At 43.9% G+C, this 18,305-nt stretch overlaps 1 protein-coding gene and 1 long non-coding RNA gene across 5 annotated transcripts in view; both read left to right on the top strand.

Moving 5' to 3' along the window:
- Positions 1 to 18,305, top strand: part of rnf220a (ring finger protein 220a) — a 164,072-nt gene that overhangs the window by 131,765 nt on the left and 14,002 nt on the right. For 2 of the 4 annotated variants that reach the window (XM_063885569.1, XM_063885567.1), the window contains exons 7-11: positions 1,791 to 1,837; positions 3,619 to 3,748; positions 15,281 to 15,473; positions 15,582 to 15,637; positions 16,014 to 16,125. In XM_063885569.1, the coding sequence (XP_063741639.1) occupies positions 1,791 to 1,837; positions 3,619 to 3,748; positions 15,281 to 15,473; positions 15,582 to 15,637; positions 16,014 to 16,125 (538 nt within the window). Of the gene's footprint in view, positions 1 to 1,790; positions 1,916 to 3,618; positions 3,749 to 15,280; positions 15,474 to 15,581; positions 15,638 to 16,013; positions 16,126 to 18,305 lie in introns of all 4 variants that reach the window. The other 2 variants (XM_063885568.1, XM_063885566.1) reach the window with 1 other exon arrangement.
- Positions 9,870 to 10,565, top strand: LOC134865829 (uncharacterized). The gene is made up of 2 exons (XR_010166002.1): positions 9,870 to 10,079; positions 10,468 to 10,565. It is a non-coding gene; the product is annotated as an uncharacterized LOC134865829 (long non-coding RNA).

The following is an 18,305-nucleotide window of genomic DNA, read 5'->3' as shown; positions in this document are numbered from 1 at the left end:
GCTCCAGTTTTCCCTTTCTCATGAATTATTATAAATTCACACGTGTCACAGAGCAAAGTATCTAATTTTCTGAAGAAAGAAAAAATACTTCTTGATGTTAAGGCCAATAAGAAATAATGATAACTTTATTGATACAGTACTTTTCAAAACAAAGACGCAAAGTGCTTTACATGGATTCAAAACAGGCCGTTCAGGCAGCAACCCACCAATGAAACATAGTGTTTCAACCAGCAGTAATACAAAAAAAAAGTAAAATCAAATGAAACATGGATGTTGAGTAAAACAGAGTGGTGTCATCATTGGTTAAAAATTCAAAAGTTGAGTTTTAAGAAGGGAATTAAAATGAGTCTTCTTCGTGCTACTGAATAAACATGTCAACTTTATTCAGTCATCCATGTCCACTTCTTTATTCAGTCATCCATGTCCACTTGTTCAGTTAATATTTAGCTTTAATTGTTAACCCAAGAATCAATATTATAACACATCAGATGTTGTCTTTATTTTAAGAAATGTGCTGTTTTTAGTCTTAGGGCTCACACACATAACTCAGCCTTTTCCAGTCGTAGGCCATGACAAGAGACTTAGTTTAAACTTCGCCCTCCATTACTTTCTCTGCGCCCTCATGTGGAACCAGGAATCATTCTGATGTGGGTTATAACGGCTGAGGGGGATGGCAGAGATCCCTGCCGGACCTAATTAGCAGCCCCTTCCCTTCTCTATTTAACAACGCTCCCCTCGATTAGCGTCACGAGAGAATTGGAGAGGCCGTTTCTCTCCTTAACCCTTCCAGCCTCACTCCCTCCATCCTCTGCATTTCCTTATGTTCCTTTTGGCCCCCTCTGCTTTCCCACCCAGCTAAAAATTAATGTCCCTGCGCACCATTTGCAGTTAAGAAAAAACGACAGAGACTCGGGGCGAAATGACGGCTGTTCTGCTCTGTTAAATTTCTAATTAAATGTGTGTGTGGTGGGGGGAAACTGTGACAGGAGGGCAGGGGAGGAAAGGGAGGAGAGAAACCAAGAGGAGAGGGATGGTGTGGATGTGGAGAGTAGGAATGGGATTGAGACTGTCACGTCTTGTCATTTCAGAAGGGGCCAAGTTTAGCTCCGCCTCCTCTCAGCCTTCTGGACTCAAAGCATTGAGAATAGATCCAATCCAGGAACATTCATCCAACATAAATATCCCTCAGGGTTTTTAATTCAGGTTTTCTCCTGTGCCTTGAAACATTATCATCCAATGAAACTGCTAATAGACCTTTTATGCAGGTTTCTTACAATGTCAGAAAAATGCTTCATTTTAACAATTAAGATAAGATGGAACTTTATTTATCCCCGTGGGGAAATGTACAGGCATTTTTCTACAATTTAAAGCTAGAAATGTACTTGAATTTGAAGAAAAATTCCTTGGAAAATGAGTGAAGTTTCAACATAATCTCTTGTTTCATCTACACATCACTCATATAAATAAAAAAAGTACTTCATAGGTAGATAAATCCAATTAGGTCCAATTAAAATAGGAAGCAATAAATGACCTAACTAGGATCAGAACATACATTTAAAGTTGTTGAATAGCTAGTGAAAAAGCGATTGAGTGTAAATGTAGTCCCTTAGCTTTATTTTCCGCAATTGTACTCATATTTAACAATTCAGATGATATAATAAAGGCTCTGAAAGTCTGGAACTTTTTTTCTTTTGGTACCTTGAAAGTGCTTGCATTATACTTCATCTGATTATAAACATTGACGTTAAAAATGTATCTGTCTCTCTCCCCTTTTTTTTACCCATTTCCAGCACGTATAGGAAAGATGAAGAGGAGGAAGCCAGAGGAGGGGGGCCAGGTATGTCCGCTGTGCAGCGCCCCCTTGGCTGGGAGCGAGGAAGAAATGAGTAGACATGTGGAACAATGCCTGATCCAGGTAGAACACTCTTGGCCCTGAAACCAGTGGGACAGCCTGTCAACCCTTCTCTTCCTGTAGACGCTGTTCAATCACTTCTGTAGATTAGCGTAGATGCCAACCAATAGCAACTTCCTTTCCTCTAGATATAAACCACCTCCTAACTTCCTCTACGTGGTGGTTCTGCATTCACATCATATGGGATTAACTGAAAGACTTGACCATTGAATAAACTACAGATGCAGTGATTGTGCATCACTTCTTCAGACCAATATCAATATAATTACGATACTGGTGCTGATTTTCCCCAAAAGTTGCACTGTATTACAATTTTGGAATACATTTCGGGTACTCAAAAGCAGTTTTAGGTCTTCAGGTTAAATATTTTTTCACATTAAAAACCGGTATGGGAGTGCAAATTGCTATGGCAAACTTAAATTGAGTGCACAGCAATGCATTATCAACTGCTATTATGTCGTTTTCTACACATAAGTCCAATAAATCCGATAATTCCAAATAGAGCGAGACATAATCAGCTGGAAAAGTGGTAAATCTAGCGAGAGAAATACCTGCGTCATTAAATATGTGTTAGACTATAAGACAAGAGACAATCTCCACCATTATTACAATGTATGTGGATCGGTGGCTTCTATCTAATTAGTGAATGACATCATATTGGAACCTGATTCCAATGTTGGACCCATCTCCAGAGAAAACATGCTGAATTTTAAATATGAACCCGTTTATAGTTCAATTCTGACATTGCAAAGCTGACTCAAACAATATTTCGAAGCAGAAGGCTTTGGTTTATCCCATATGATGAGTTTGCCTCTTATCCATTGGCATGCAGCTCTTGAATTAGCACATCAGCTACCTCTCTAGTATCCATAGACAAGGACCAATTTGACCTTTGCTGGCTGAAGATGTAGCCAAAACAGGGAGACATTAAAAGTCACCTCCTCTCTCTTTTTCGTAGACGCCACTCCAATGACAGCCTCTAACGTCCAACTTGGTCGCCAGTCATTCTGTCCCGTAGATGCTTAGCAGTTCCATTCTCTCCTAGAATACACAAACGACAACAAATCATTACCGCTAACCTCTAATCCTCTTATTTCTCACTCCACTCACCTCTCTCTGTTACACCAACCGTAGAAACACTAACAACTCTTTTCCACTAAAAGCGTTAAAGTGCTGTACCATGCCATGTGAGCTGTGTTTGTATCACATATTATTAATACAGATACTGACATGTTTCAGCCCAAAACAGCAGGTCAGGATAAATTGGCCTATAAAAAACATCATTTTGGTTAGACAGAAACTTCATTTGAACCCATCCCAAGATGGAAAGGCCTTTATTTCATAACAGGAAAACTGAGCCTACGTCCATATTGAGTATAGGAATAAAAAGGTCTAACATGGCACAGAAGATTCTGATTACTCCCAACAGGAACAGGAAGTAGCTTCCACTGAATAAGTTGGTAGTTAAAAGCAGTTAGAGAACCTATGAACTCTGAATATGTTATATAGATAAACAACATCTCTTCTTGTCTTATTGACAACAAACAACAGTAGTGCTCACTGCAGCTGCTCATGCTATGGTACAGACAGAGCGTCCTCTTGAGATCTGGCTTTTCTTACACCTCACCACTATTTTTGCATTAAGGACCACAAAGTGTGTGAAATGTTTGCTTTCATTAACATGTGTCCGTTTGTTTGTGTGGCAGCGTGAGGGTGCGTTAGGCGACGATGACTCTGCAGACATGGATGGAGAGAATGGGCGGGGCTTTGAGGAGTACGAGTGGGCGGGGCAGAAGAGGATCAGAGCCACTGCCTTGCTGGAAGGAGGATTCAGAGGTACAAACACACTCGCACACATATTTCAACATACCGACTCCATTCAAACATCAAAACACAACTAGCTCATGTAAGACATTCATGCTAGATTTTGTCATTAATACCTTATAAAGTTTTAATAATATTTGACATATTCTGGGAACATGGTAGATGGTTTGACGATTTAAACTATTTACACTTTTTCATGTATTTTGAAGTCCTTTCCACTGGTTTGAATTGTAAAATATTCCACATATTTCATACATTATTGGCATAGTCGGTATTCAGCTGTGTTGAATGGGACCGAGGAGCCAAATTAGGGAACTCCAGGTTCGCCCCGCGGGAGTGGGGGCCCGGCCAAGCCCAGCTGAGCTCGGTCCGGCCTTACACAACCCTCTTAGCAAGGGGAAGGAAAACACATTCAGCTGGGCAATTGACCTGCTGGTCACCAGTGTGTGTGTATGGGTGTGTGCCCAGAAATGCAATTATAGAGCTGTATGGGAGGGCTGGTCACTGGGGAGCACGGCTGCTCTGTGACGCAACACACCCTCAGTGATAGCTCTCTGTCACATTTCTGCTCCTCACATCATTCAAACTTGTGATTTTACGTTTAGCCAAACTCATTTCTCACTAATGTTCTTATGCTTAAACTGTTTGAGCGAGTAGGACAACAATGATTTCATTGATTGCATTATTCTGTGTTTACTTGATTCCTCCAAAAGGCCAGAGTGGAGAACAAGATCTCTTAACTCATATTAATAGGGCTGCAACTCGTGCTATTTTATAAAAAAAAACGGTTTGTGTCTTTATAGTTTTTTGATGTATTGTTTGAAAAATTACAGTCGCAAGTTCCATATATTTTATTTCTATAGCACACTTTAACAGCAACGTCTTCTCCCCACGTGCTTCACAATGCTATGAGGGAAAAAAACAAAAGTTATCTAAAAAACATGTTTAATAAAATTTGAATAAACCATGGATCTGAGTTTTAAAAAAAGAAAAGAAAAAGGTTAAGAGCATAAAAGGTTAAAATATAAAATAAAGGACAGTCAGTAAAACGCAGAGAGGAACAGATGGGTCTTGGGGCTTTTCTTAAAAAATGGTCCTGATGTTCTCTGGAAGCTGATTCCATAGACGTGGATGCGATGTTGACGAAGGCATATTGCTTCTTTATTCTACCTAAAAGTCCCAAATGGAGCTGAAACTAACAAATAATTTCATTATAGATGTATTTTCTTTCTAGTTTCTAATTTCCTCACTTGATTATTCTATAATATGTGAAAAAACAAGCCCAAAAGATACATTGTAGCTGCTTTTACTTTTGGGTTGGATGATTTATTCCGCACTGTGCTCCCACATCGGCCTCCCCATTGTGGCCTCACGTGTGTTTATGTGTAATATGTGGATACAAAAAACAGTGGAGGCAGAGCATCAAGATGTGCACAGATGGAGGTAAAGCGTCGCTGTCATCTCTGAGAGGCTCCTTCAAACCCTCTGCCTCGGCTTTCATCTGTCCCCTTCCTGCTCGGCCTGTTCGATCCGTTGTTAAACACACATATGCTGAGCCTCACCTGCAAGCCAGAGAGAGAGAGAGAGCCGAAGAGACACGACAGATCAATGTTGAAATCTCAACTATAGCGCGCCAAAGAACCGCTCGCGGGGTGGGAGGTGGCCATCCATCTCCCCGGCGTTCCGTCTCTCTTTCACGTCGTTAAAGCGAGCAGACACAGGACCCTTCTGCCGCGCTCTAATAGGGCACCTTGTGATGTGACACAGATAACTGAGGTGGCCCGGGGAGAACCACTTCAAACACACACACACACACACACACACTCTGCTCAGGGCTCAGAAGGTGGATTTAGTCTTGAAAGCTCCTCAGTGGTTCTAACGCTCGCCGCTGAATCCAGCAGGCTCTGGAGGGCCGGCGGTCGGCCAGACGGATACAGAGATGTTGCAGGGGGGGGGTCTACTCAGCTGGTGGCATGAAGAGAGGAGCCTATCCCTCTGTGAAGTGCCACTATCCTTCCCTCCCTTTGAGAGCGCAAGGAAGAAAGGCAGAGGGAACGGGGGCTCTTTCAAGGGGGAGGAGGGTTGGGAGGAAAATCGAACAAGATCCGTTTATGATTCAACTCCGTGTGAGGGAAGACTTCCCTGTGTCTCGCACCGGCTTAGCCAGGTTGAAAGGAGCCTTAGCACAGACAGAGGGCTTTCTTTATCTGTCCAGAGGACTGTCTGTCTGTCTAAGTATCCGTTTTATGAGCTGAAAGGAACTAGCTTCTTAACTTTGTGGATAACATAAGTCTATATTTAAGGTTGAAAATATGGCTCAAGTGATATTAGTGCCGATATGAGAGCTCAGTTTTTGTACAGATTTCAAAACTTTAACATATTTAGACTTTTAGGGTTTTTTAGGGTAACATTATTTTGTATCTTTAGTTAACCTTTTAATTAAATAGTTTAAACTAAAATAAATGTATATTACAATAAGGAACTACTCAAAGAATAGGTTAACAAGGCTGACGAGATATCCTGAGAGGTCAGCGAAGAGAGGGACTTTAGTTCTTTCACAATGTTTTGAATCATTTTGAAAGAATAATGCCAGAGAATACTTTTAAGATCCAGAATTTCCAGAGCCCAGGGGGATGTTCAAAGTGTTAAATTGTCCAATAGCAGTCCGAAAATCTATTTGATAGTGATAAAACATGCGGCCAAAACCTGATATCAGCCAAATAACTGCAATACTTTTATAATGTTTCGCGTAAGTACATCTTCTTCTTTTGTTCAGTTTTTTTTTCCTGCTCCTATTTGGTTCTCTAGTGCTTTTTTCTTTGGCATACCAAGCATTGCACAAAGTAGTTGATCTGTGAGTTTATCCGCAGACAGATGGAAAGGCAGACAGGGAGGCAGGCAGACAGATCCAGAGGTCTGATATCAGGCCATCCTGAGAGACGGTGGAGGAGAAGAGGGGGATTACTGCGGGTTGAGATGGCCCAGAGGGATTGAGAGAGAGAAGAGAAAATCTGCGCTTTGTAAAAGGACTTCAAACATGGCCGTCTCATGTCTTTGTGTCTCTTCCCCCATCTCTCTCTCTCTGACCTGTAAATGGCAGAAAGATAGCGCGATGACCTTTGACTCCCCTCTTCTCTGCTTCTTAGAGGCTCCAGATAATTGCTATGGTAACGGAATGTCTGCGAGGTCGGTGGATTGGTTGATCCGGGCTGTCATTCAGCCTGATGAGTCTTTTGATCCCGCCTGCCTCCTCAGATCCTGACTTGTAGCAGCGCCGCGGTGACACCTATGTAGATTGAGTGTCTTCGGTGTTGCAAGCATGTAAATCGGAGGATAAAACATGTGGTTAGCATGTTAAGAGTCACCGGTATTCAGGAGATGGTTATGATAATGAGGCAGACCTGCGATGGCCCTGTAGTCAGGAAGTGTGTGTGTATTGATCACGCCTGTCAAGCGGAAAAGAGGGGAAACTGGTACAGGAGAGGGTGGGGGAAGAGAACAAGTGATACATGAGTAGAGGGGAAATAAACGTGGTAAAAGTGAAGTAAAAAAACGGTCAGCAAGGGAAGAGGATGCTTCGGATAAATGCGAAAGTATAAAGGAGTGATGACACATAAAAAGGAGGGGAAATAAGGTGAGAAATAAATAAGAAGAGAGGTGGAGGGGTAAAAAGGAAAGAAGGGGGTGCATAATGTGAGTGAAAGGCAGTTAGAGTGGGGCTGACCTTTCCTTGGCCAGATTAGATTGGCCTGCCAAGACTGCTTAAAGGGACAGATAGAAGCACCGACACACACACACACACACACACACACACACACACACACCGGGCCACACATATGCTCACATTTAAAACACCACAGTTTGTCCATGCTAAAATAGGCCACATATCTGAGAGAAATTACCATCATCATATCCAGTTTTTAAGGCTAGGGCGATATTTAGACATGATCAAACTGGTCCCCCTCTGCTACTGAAGATATGTTCGCACAATTCTGTGTGTTTATTCCAACCCAAGCCATAGTTTGAGTTTAGAAGTATAACACCATTAAACTCATCAAAGCAGTCTTGGTAATCCTTAGAACAGTTCACGCGACCATTCAATCATCTAAATAAAATCAGCAAAAAAAACTGAACCTTAGACGTTTCTAACTATCGGCAATAATCAATATACAACTTTAATGTATATTTAATGTATATGTGTATTTTCCCAACCCCACATTACTTAAATGTCTTAGTCTTGTGCTTTCGGTATTTTAGACCCTTAATTGATCCTCCGATCAGTCCTGTACAGAACCTGTAAAGTTTCATAATCCCTCAGTCTAGAGGTTTTTATGGATCCACTTTGTGGTCAAAGCACAGATATTGGGGCATCTCTGTGGCGTTGAGGTTGAGAAGGCAACATCTGGACAAACCTTTACCTACATGCCCTAGTTCCAATTCTTGAAGCCAGTTATTGTGGCCACAAGATCTATAGTGAAGTCAGTTGATTAGATTATGCCATCACCACCACAGCACACTGAAGCCTTGGTGGTTTGCAGTCAAGGAGATCTGTTTGACTCTCATGTAGTAGGTCACCTTTGCACAGCTGCTGGATAAGAAGCCTGCCTTACAAAGCTTGGTTCCTAAACTTTCTGACACAGGCATTGTGGGTAGAATCGCTTAAGCTTGAAGGTAAAAGACCAGAGAACGTTGGTCCTACCTAAGTACTGGACTCAAACATGAAATGTCTCCTCCCACGCCAATGTAAAGTTGTGGTAGGTGAAAGACAGGTCAGGAGTACAACTTGTAAAGGTCAAATAAAATGCAACACAGAATTGTAACGTAACTAAACAAATTAAGTAGCGATTAGAAAATCTGCCAGTGAAAAAAGGCAAGAAAGGGAATGTAGTTCAACCATGTTGGACTCTATAATGTGACACGTGCTCTGTTCTCCTTCTGCCGTGCCCTGAGTGACTAAAGCCTCAGTAGCGGAGCGGAGATTTACACTGCGTGGCCATTGTTACCATATGATCCCTTCTGCTGCGGAGACCAAATAAAAGTTAAAAGGTCCTTTTTATTTGATCACTAAAAACCATGGCCCCTGTAGTAAAACAGCTTAGCATTGGTGGCGCGTTTCGTCCCGCTGGCTTTGTCGTTCACATTCATTCTCCTCCCTCCTCTTTTTTCAAAATAATTTTCTAGAGTAACAGTGGAATGAATTCAGTTCAGGAGGAGGAGCAGGTGTTTAAATCTCCTCGAAGACGAGCCTTAGAGCGGCTGATTTGTACTTTGACAAAGACGCCATACTGCAGTGTAGTGCACTGAGAGGGAGTCAGGTATTGAGACACACACACTGGGATGGGGGGTTAAATAAGATGGCTGTCAACGGTGTCGAGCTTGTATCTGGTCCCATACACACACACACACACACACACACACACTTACACACTTGTCACATACACACAGACCACACTAGTCCAGCTAAGAGCTTGTAGAAATTGGGATAGGTGTAAATAAGATGGCTGTCAGGCTGTCACACACACACAGAAACATTCAGTCACATCTGTAGTGAAACACACACACCTACCCACCTGCAAGTGCTCAAATAGTAACTCACACACACCTTACCTACCTATACGTGGTAGATAGACACGTGTAAGTGACAGGTAGACTGGCTCACACACTCGCGTGCTCACACACACACTCCTTCAAGGGGGTTGGAGAGACGGGGCCTAAGTGACAGAGGGACAGACAGTCTCAAACAAACACTGAGGAGATGCCTCTAAGTGACGGACACACACACACAGCCCGCTCTGTGGCTAAGTGGAGCTGAAGGGAGCAGTCAGGCATCGGTGAGGGTTTGTCTGAGCGTTCATCACTGGGTTTATAGAAGTGCCACTCACACACACACACTCGCCCTCTCTTTCTCTCAGAGATTGATGGGCCGGGTGTCAGTCTTCATCGGTTCACCCGCTGTCTCTCTGACCAAATATTTTCCCGTCTACAGACCTGTAATTGAAAAGGAAAAAGTAAAGTTTTAACTGAGCAAAATTTAAGATCTTAAAGTTTCTCAGAAAAAAGTTTGAAGCCCTTTTTATTACCTATTGTACTTGGGAAAAATGTAAATGTAACTGTACAAAAGCCCATCGATTCATATTATTTTGGTAATGTGTAAGTTGTGCTATTGTTATTTTGGTCAGGCAGTTAATTGGCCACCTATGGCTGAGCACTATAAAGCTGAGGTTTCATTAGGACCTCTTCCTTTTCTGGCATCTTCAGGAGTGGGATCGAAGTCCAGCTGTTGCAGGCTGACTGTTGAAGTAATTTGATTCTTTTGTGTTTGATGGTGTGCGTGCATCTAGTGGTGAGTTTTTGTGTTTGGGCATCATTGTGTATCAGTTTTTAGTCTAAAATCATAACTATCATAGGGATATTTTAGGTTAATTTGTATTTTACCTCAGATGCTATTTCAAGCTAATTTATGCTAATCGCGATTAGCATGCTATTGCTAGGTTTGCTATGTTTAGGCTAATTTTGGCTATTTAATGCTATGTCATGCTAGGTGTAGCCTAACTGATAATGTATGGGCGCAAGCCATAGGTTAGCTTCATGTTTAGCCTCATGTTTCAGTTAACTATTATTAAGGTTACATGTAGCCCTGCTAAGTTAGCGATGCTAAATACCATTGTGTTAACTGTAAGGTCATTCAAGGACATTAGCCAAATGTCTTTTGTTTGCTTTCTTTATTTCAGAACCACACACATAAATACATACAAACTCTGATCACACATTGATCATTCTTACTCTGTGTTGTGGGTGTGAAGACTCAATAAAGACTCATTTCTTTGGACACCGTTTCCTTTTATTGTTCTAATCGGACATTCTACAGTGGTTGCCACCGGAAACATAGTCTCAGCATCACAGCTCCTTTAACAATTCTTTTCATGGTCCTTCGAGCCGGATTTGGCAAACTTCTCTAGTTAACAATGGCAACACCAAAGAAGAGTGAGTCACCCACAACACATGAAGACCCAGACAGAGACAGGTCAAACTCCCCAGGGCTTGAGAGGTGTGTCCGCATCCTTTCTGATGAGAATGCACTGTTGAGGCGCTGTCTGGACCAAATGAAGGAGAAAGATTCTCATTATCACACTTCTTCCTACCCCCCTTCAAGGCGTAATAGCATGAGAGGCTATGCTGCAGGCTCCAGATCAAGCTCGCCGGTTTCACAATGTATGGAGACGTCTCCAAGAGATCAACAGGATCCGCGTCCTCCATGGCATAAATTAGAACCGACAGCGACTGAGGGCAAGCTACATGCAAGGGAAAGAGAAGTTGATGAGATAGCCAGAGGTCTAGAAAGGATGGGGCGGCCATCTAGCCGCGACCGCAGATCTCCTGATAGAAACTACCCAAGCAGACAGACAAGTCGCCGCAGAGAATCACCTCCTCATTACAGCTCATCTTCACGGAAGGATCCTTACCTGGATTGGCCCCGGCAACATCGTTCCCGCAGATCTTCTCCATCACGGGAACACCAGTATTCAAGTATACCTGCTGACTATTGGCATGACTATTCAAGCCAATACAAATATGACACTCCAAGGGGATATGAGTCAAGCCGACGCCGCGAACCCTCTTACTCACCTGGGCGTCATTCTCGACATCCTTCAGTGGGGAGAGAGCACTCATATCGGGGCCCGAAGCCAAAGATTCCTGACTTCGTTCATGAAGATCCTCGTGAGTTCGCAAGACTCAAAGTTGCTCTTGATAACCTTCTTCCGCCCGATGCCACAGAGCGCTTCAAGTTTCAGATTCTACTGGATCACCTCAAACTGGAAGAGGCAATGCTCATCGCTGATTCATACAGTCACAGCAGGGATCCATATACTGACACCATGGAGGCTCTCACAGAGTTATATGGTCAACCGCACCAACTTGCACTTCAGCGCATCTCCAAGCTCATGGAGGAGCCGAACGTCAAGGCAGGTGACACTAAGGCCTTTCGTCAATTCGCACTGAAAGTGCGCGCTTTAGTAGGGATGTTGGAGCAACTTGGCAGCAGTGGAAGAACCGAACTGTGGTGTGGATCTCATGTTTCACGGCTTCTGGGAAAGTTGCCTCATGATTCAAGAGCAAGCTTTAGGAGGTATATCAATCCCATAAGAACTCCCATTCCAACTCTTCTCGACCTAGCTGACTGGCTAGAATATGAGGTAAGGGTGCAAGTTGATGGTTCACAGTTCACTGGTGATCACGGTAAGGAACATCAGAGCTACAAAGAACACCGCAAGGACCGAAAGTCACAGTCCACAATGGTTCTTCACAACAGTGAGCCAAAAGAGTGTCCATCTCAGTTACAGTCAAGTAGTTCAGATCAGCCACGAGAAAAGCCCAAGAAATTCTGCCCATTTTGCAACACACCTCAGCACTATCTGAATCAGTGTGCAAATTTTCAGTTACTGTCCAAGGAGCAGATCGAGAAATGGATCCGGGCCAATCAGAGGTGTTGGAAGTGTGGACGCGAACACTTCTCTTCCGAGTGCACTTTGAAGGCTAAATGTAAGAAATGCGACAAGCGACATCTTGAAATCCTTCATGAGGTGAACACCGGAGGTAGCGGTAAGACCACCACTTTCAGGAAAGCCACAACTGGATCCATGGAGCGTGCCAAACCCACCAGCTCCACTGCTGAAACCCTCTATGTGGACAGACCTACTGGTAGCAGCAGGGTGCTACTGAAGATGAGTCGGGTCATCCTAAAGAATGGTGAGAACTCATTGGACACATATGCACTGCTAGATGATGGCTCGGAGCGCACCATCTTACTGTACGAAGCGGCACAACAGCTCGGCCTACAAGGTTTACCTGAGGAGCTGTCCTTGCGTACAGTGCGTCAAGATGTGCGAGTCATCCCTGGAGCCACAGTGTCGTTCACAGTTTCACCTGCAAACCAACCAAGTAAGACCTTCCACATTCAAAGAGCATTCACAGCCAAAGAGCTAGGTCTGGCACCCCATACTTACCCTGTTGCGGCCCTCAAGAAGTCATATTGTCACTTGAAGAACTTACCTCTGCAGCCCATTGACCGTCCGCAGCCCTTGCTGCTCATTGGATCGGACCATCCACACCTCATAACCCCAACTGAACCTGTTCGCCTGGGCCCACCGGGAGGGCCGGCTGCGGTCAAGACCAAGTTGGGATGGGCACTCCAAGGTCCTTCTAAGCTGCTGAGGCACAGCCTGACCACTCAGCAATGCCTTTGGACATCGAGCACTCCGACCACCGCTGAGTTACTCGGTCATGTCGAAAAGCTATGGCAATTAGACACTTTGCCTTACCGGAGTGAGAAGCTTGTGACACGCTCAAGACAAGACACAGAGGCAGTACGTATTCTGGAGGAGAAGACCGTTAGGGTGACGGTAGAGGGAGTTCAGCGGTACGCCACTCCTCTGCTCTGGAAAAAGGACCTCCCCCCACTGGTTGCGCCTAAGGAAGCTGTGATGGCCCAACTGCGCAGTACGGAGAAGAGGCTGGCTGGGGATCCTGATAAGGCGGCTACCTACAAGGGTGAGATCAAGAAGCTGGTGGAAGCTGGGTATGTGAAGAAGATACCCCTGGATGAGGCAGCTAGTAGTCCAGGGTGGTATTTTCCCCACCACATGGTCCACCATAATGGAAAGAATAGAATAGTGTTCAACTGTTCTTTCTCCTTCAAGGGCATCAGCTTGAATGATCACCTGCTCCCTGGACCTGTGCTGGGTGCTACCCTAATAGGTGTTCTCATCCGATTCCGTGAACATCCCTTTGCGATCAGTTCGGATATAAAGGGCATGTTTCATCAAGTCCGCCTTCTCCCAGAGGACCAGCCACTCTTGAGATTCCTTTGGAGAGAGATGAGGAGGAACGACCCCCCGGACATCTACCAGTGGCAGGTCCTGCCTTTCGGCACTACATCAAGCCCCTGCTGTGCCACATTTGCTCTCCAGAAGCATGTGACTGACCACGCAGGACCTGGAGACAAGTTGCGCACATCAGTGGAACAATGCTTCTACGTGGACAATTGTCTACAAAGTCTACGTACTGCTGAAGGAGCGAAACAGCTGGTGGATGATCTAGCGCAGACCGTGCCAGAAGAAGTACTCAGGACAGTCCTGGTTGAGATTGAAGGCATTCTTAACTCCAAGCCTTTGGGTTACGTATCCTCAGACGTCTCAGATCCAGACCCCGTGACTCCAAATACTCTTCTCATGGGGCGGCCCGACAGCTCTCTACCTCAGGTGATCTACCCAGAGTCTGAGCTACTCACTCGCAGGAGATGGCGGCACAGTCAAGTTCTGGCTGACCAGTTTTGGTCCAGATTCATCCGACAGTACTTGCCTGCCCAACAGACACGTCAGAAGTGGCAAAAGGAGAAAGACGATTTGACCGTCGGCACAGTCGTAATGATTGTGGATCCTCAGTCTCCAAGGGCCCTCTGGCTTGTTGGAACAGTGAAGACGGTCTGCCCTGGCTCCGATGGAAGAGTAAGGGCAGCAGAAGTTAAAGTGAAGGATCGCACCTATCTTCGCCCGGTGGCTAGACTGATTAAGTTGCCTGCATTTCCAGACGACCATGGAGAGAAGGACTTTTAGAAGCAAATCCGTACAACAGATTTGGGGGCGGCTGTACAAAAGCCCATCGATTCATATTATTTTGGTAATGTGTAAGTTGTGCTATTGTTATTTTGGTCAGGCAGTTAATTGGCCACCTATGGCTGAGCACTATAAAGCTGAGGTTTCATTAGGACCTCTTCCTTTTCTGGCATCTTCAGGAGTGGGATCGAAGTCCAGCTGTTGCAGGCTGACTGTTGAAGTAATTTGATTCTTTTGTGTTTGATGGTGTGCGTGCATCTAGTGGTGAGTTTTTGTGTTTGGGCATCATTGTGTATCAGTTTTTAGTCTAAAATCATAACTATCATAGGGATATTTTAGGTTAATTTGTATTTTACCTCAGATGCTATTTCAAGCTAATTTATGCTAATCGCGATTAGCATGCTATTGCTAGGTTTGCTATGTTTAGGCTAATTTTGGCTATTTAATGCTATGTCATGCTAGGTGTAGCCTAACTGATAATGTATGGGCGCAAGCCATAGGTTAGCTTCATGTTTAGCCTCATGTTTCAGTTAACTATTATTAAGGTTACATGTAGCCCTGCTAAGTTAGCGATGCTAAATACCATTGTGTTAACTGTAAGGTCATTCAAGGACATTAGCCAAATGTCTTTTGTTTGCTTTCTTTATTTCAGAACCACACACATAAATACATACAAACTCTGATAACACATTGATCATTCTTACTCTGTGTTGTGGGTGTGAAGACTCAATAAAGACTCATTTCTTTGGACACCGTTTCCTTTTATTGTTCTAATCGGACATTCTACAGTGGTTGCCACCGGAAACATAGTCTCAGCATCACAGCTCCTTTAACAATTCTTTTCAGTAACACTCCTGCACACAATTCCCAAGGATAGCGATGTGGAATATAAATAATCCTACAAAAAATTGCCTTTGTATTATTTTCACAGGAACAGGTTTCGCCACGTGTAGCATCAAGGAGAGCGCGGCAGACAGCGACGCAGACCTAGACGTGGACGGAGACGACACCTTGGAGTACGGCAAGGCGCAGTACACCGAGGCCGACATCATCCCCTGCTCCGGGGCCGGAGAGGACCAAGGAGAGGCCCGTGAGAGGGAGGCGCTACGGGGAGCCGTGCTCAAGTATGAAACCTTAACCATAAGGTTAAAGAGTTAACGAAGCTAATGTTAGCTGATGGAATGCTCCGTTAAGGCTACGCTCAGACTAACATCTGTGTCTCTGTGTTGCAGCGGTGGGATGCCTTCTAACAGAATAACGCCTGAATTCTCCAAATGGGCCAGCGACGGTAAGATTTTAATTCCCTAAATGTATTCGTAAGTTTAGTAATGCAAGACTTCATTCAGAGTTTATATTCTTACTCACACAAACAGATCATTGTCAAAAATGCCGTACATTTGATTAGCAAACAAATCCCCCATTCAATAAGAGGAACATTCACTACAAGTAATGAGCAGGAAAATCAGTTGTCATATGATTAGTTATTTAATTAACATAAGAGCCGAAAAGCTAAGATGCCATGATTGTGGTGTTATTTACAAAAGACACAATCATTTAAAGTTAGAGGAAGTGTTTTTTGGATTGTAGCAGTGAGCTGTTGAATGCTTACTGAAGCTAGAAGAGTCAGTACCCAGTGTTTACCCTGCCCCTGTTTGTGTTTACAGAGATGCCTTCAACGAGCAACGGAGAAAGCAGCAAGACAGACCCCGGCACTCCTTCATCCTCCTGCTCTTCCTCCTGCGCCCCGCGCACCTGTAAAAACAGCGAGATCGAAAAGTAGGTTACTCATATATATGTACACACACACACACACACTTTGTGATTTAGTTTTAAACGGCGAGGCAGAAAACGACTCTGTCACGTTTCCCATCGTCAAATCAGACGTCTCACACACACTCTGTGATTCTATGACTTTGTGATGAGTTTTCGTACTTGTGGGAGAGTCGACTTGTAGACGGTCATAAATTATGCAATTTGTGTGGTTTCTGTTTTTCCTGGGTGTATGTGAGACTAAGATTGTGTCTCCAGGTATTGACTTTTCTGCAGTTGTGTCCCCTCAGAGCTGCCTTAGAATCATTAATGGCGAGATAGACACAAGCAGATACGAGCCTCACTAGTGTCAGGGCAGCAGTGTGAAAAAATGCAAATGTTAGTGTGTAGAAACACATGGCTACCACAACACTGCTTACACACTGAGATAAGATTGGCATGACCCTGAACATCACACATGTGGCATTCAAACAAGGAAGATTAGCTGTTATTCTTGGTTATTTTCTCATTTTTGATTATCTTGACTCCCAGTTGGATTCAGGAGTAGATTGGAGACAGACTTTAGGTAAAACAAATGACCATAGTGACACACAGCGCTCAAAATGATGAACTATCACCCAAACATCTTAAAATGGCCCCCCTGTTAACACAACCATCTACATGAATAAATGTGTCAATAAACACTCGTAATTCCAAGATTCCTGCATGTTAACTAGTACAGATGATGTGTTTGAATCAGAATTTCACAAGTCCACACTGTCACCCGTTTTTACCCAGAATTATAAGTTTCCTTTGTCAGTCATTGGGCATTTGAATTATATTTTCATATTCTAGCTGGCCAACAACCAAAAACGACACAAACGTCCAATGATCCCTAGTTGCAAATCTCCCCCAAACCAGAATTTAGCGAGAAAAAATGGACCCAACAAATGATTATTCATATTTCAAAAGGCAAATCTGGTTCAAGTTTCAAAACACTGATTAAAGAACAGCCCTCAGTCAACCTATATTATCAAAAAAGTGCAGCACTGTAACTGACAAAATACCAGGTGTAGCAATTCAGCCTTTAGAAGAAACCCTCCTTAAAGTTTAATTCCTCAAATGATGTCACACTGCCCTGGGAATAGGACTGCAGCTCGGTGCTGGACTGGACGGAACAGAAAGTCCCCTTGCCTCGCTGTGCTGCAAACACACTGACAAGCAGACACACTGCCCTATCCATTATGTGTGTGTGTGACCACGCTTGGTAATTCCCTCATTTCCATCTCCTCATCCATATTCTGCCACAAGCAAACAATAACACACACACACATACCCTGTCTCACATGGGCAATAGAGGTCAACTCATTGCGAGAGAGAGACGTCAGTGGGCAAGCGAGCAAAGAGAAAGAGGGATTTGGTTGATTGGTTGCTTCTGCATGTCTGGCATATTCTCCTGTCCTTTTGCCCCTGTGTGATTTTACACACACACACACACACACACAGAGCTGGGGTCAGTCTGCTTGTTGCATTCCATCCCAGACCCTATTTCCTAAAGTGATTTCCTCTGTCCACCCAAAGTGCCTTTTAGAATACCCCCTCAAAATCCCCCCTCTCATCTCATTTTCCTAACCTTTCAGTTTCATTTCGTGTGTGTGTGTGTGTGTGTGTGTGTGTGTGTGTGTGTGTGTGTGTGTGTGTGTGTGTGTGTGTGTGTGTGTGTGTGTGTGTGTGTGTGTGTGTGTGTGTGTGTGTGTGTGTGTGTGTGTGTGTGTGTGTGTGTGTGTGTGTGTGTGTGTGTGTGTGTGTGTGTGTGTGTGTGTGTGGTGTTTTCCCTCTTATTGGAAACCTCAGTCAAAGCTGCATGGGCTGGCAGAGCAGGAAACCAATGACATAATTAGATTAAGGAAGGTGTTAAATGTATATTTACTAAAACCATTGTATAGCTTTCCTGTATTAAGAGTGTTTCCCATCACCCCTGGGGAGACCGCACTCGCTAAATGCTTCATTTAAATGAATCAATCCTCAGTGTGTGTGTGTGTTACCCATATTAAATATCAGCAGATGGGATAACAGTGAATAAGCAGAGCAGCTTGAAGTGAATTGATCAGAAACAGCATTGCAAGGTGTGTGTGTGTGTGTGTGTTCGCTGCTGAGCGAGGGGCTGCGTTTGAAGTCTTTTTTTTGTGCTGTGATCGCCCTTGTTT

This window comes from Eleginops maclovinus, chromosome 6, assembly GCF_036324505.1.
Source record: "Eleginops maclovinus isolate JMC-PN-2008 ecotype Puerto Natales chromosome 6, JC_Emac_rtc_rv5, whole genome shotgun sequence".
Classification (NCBI taxonomy): Eukaryota; Metazoa; Chordata; class Actinopteri; order Perciformes; family Eleginopidae; genus Eleginops; species Eleginops maclovinus.
The sequence above is the reverse complement of the archived record's forward strand: the minus strand, read 5'-3'. Positions and strand labels throughout refer to the sequence as shown.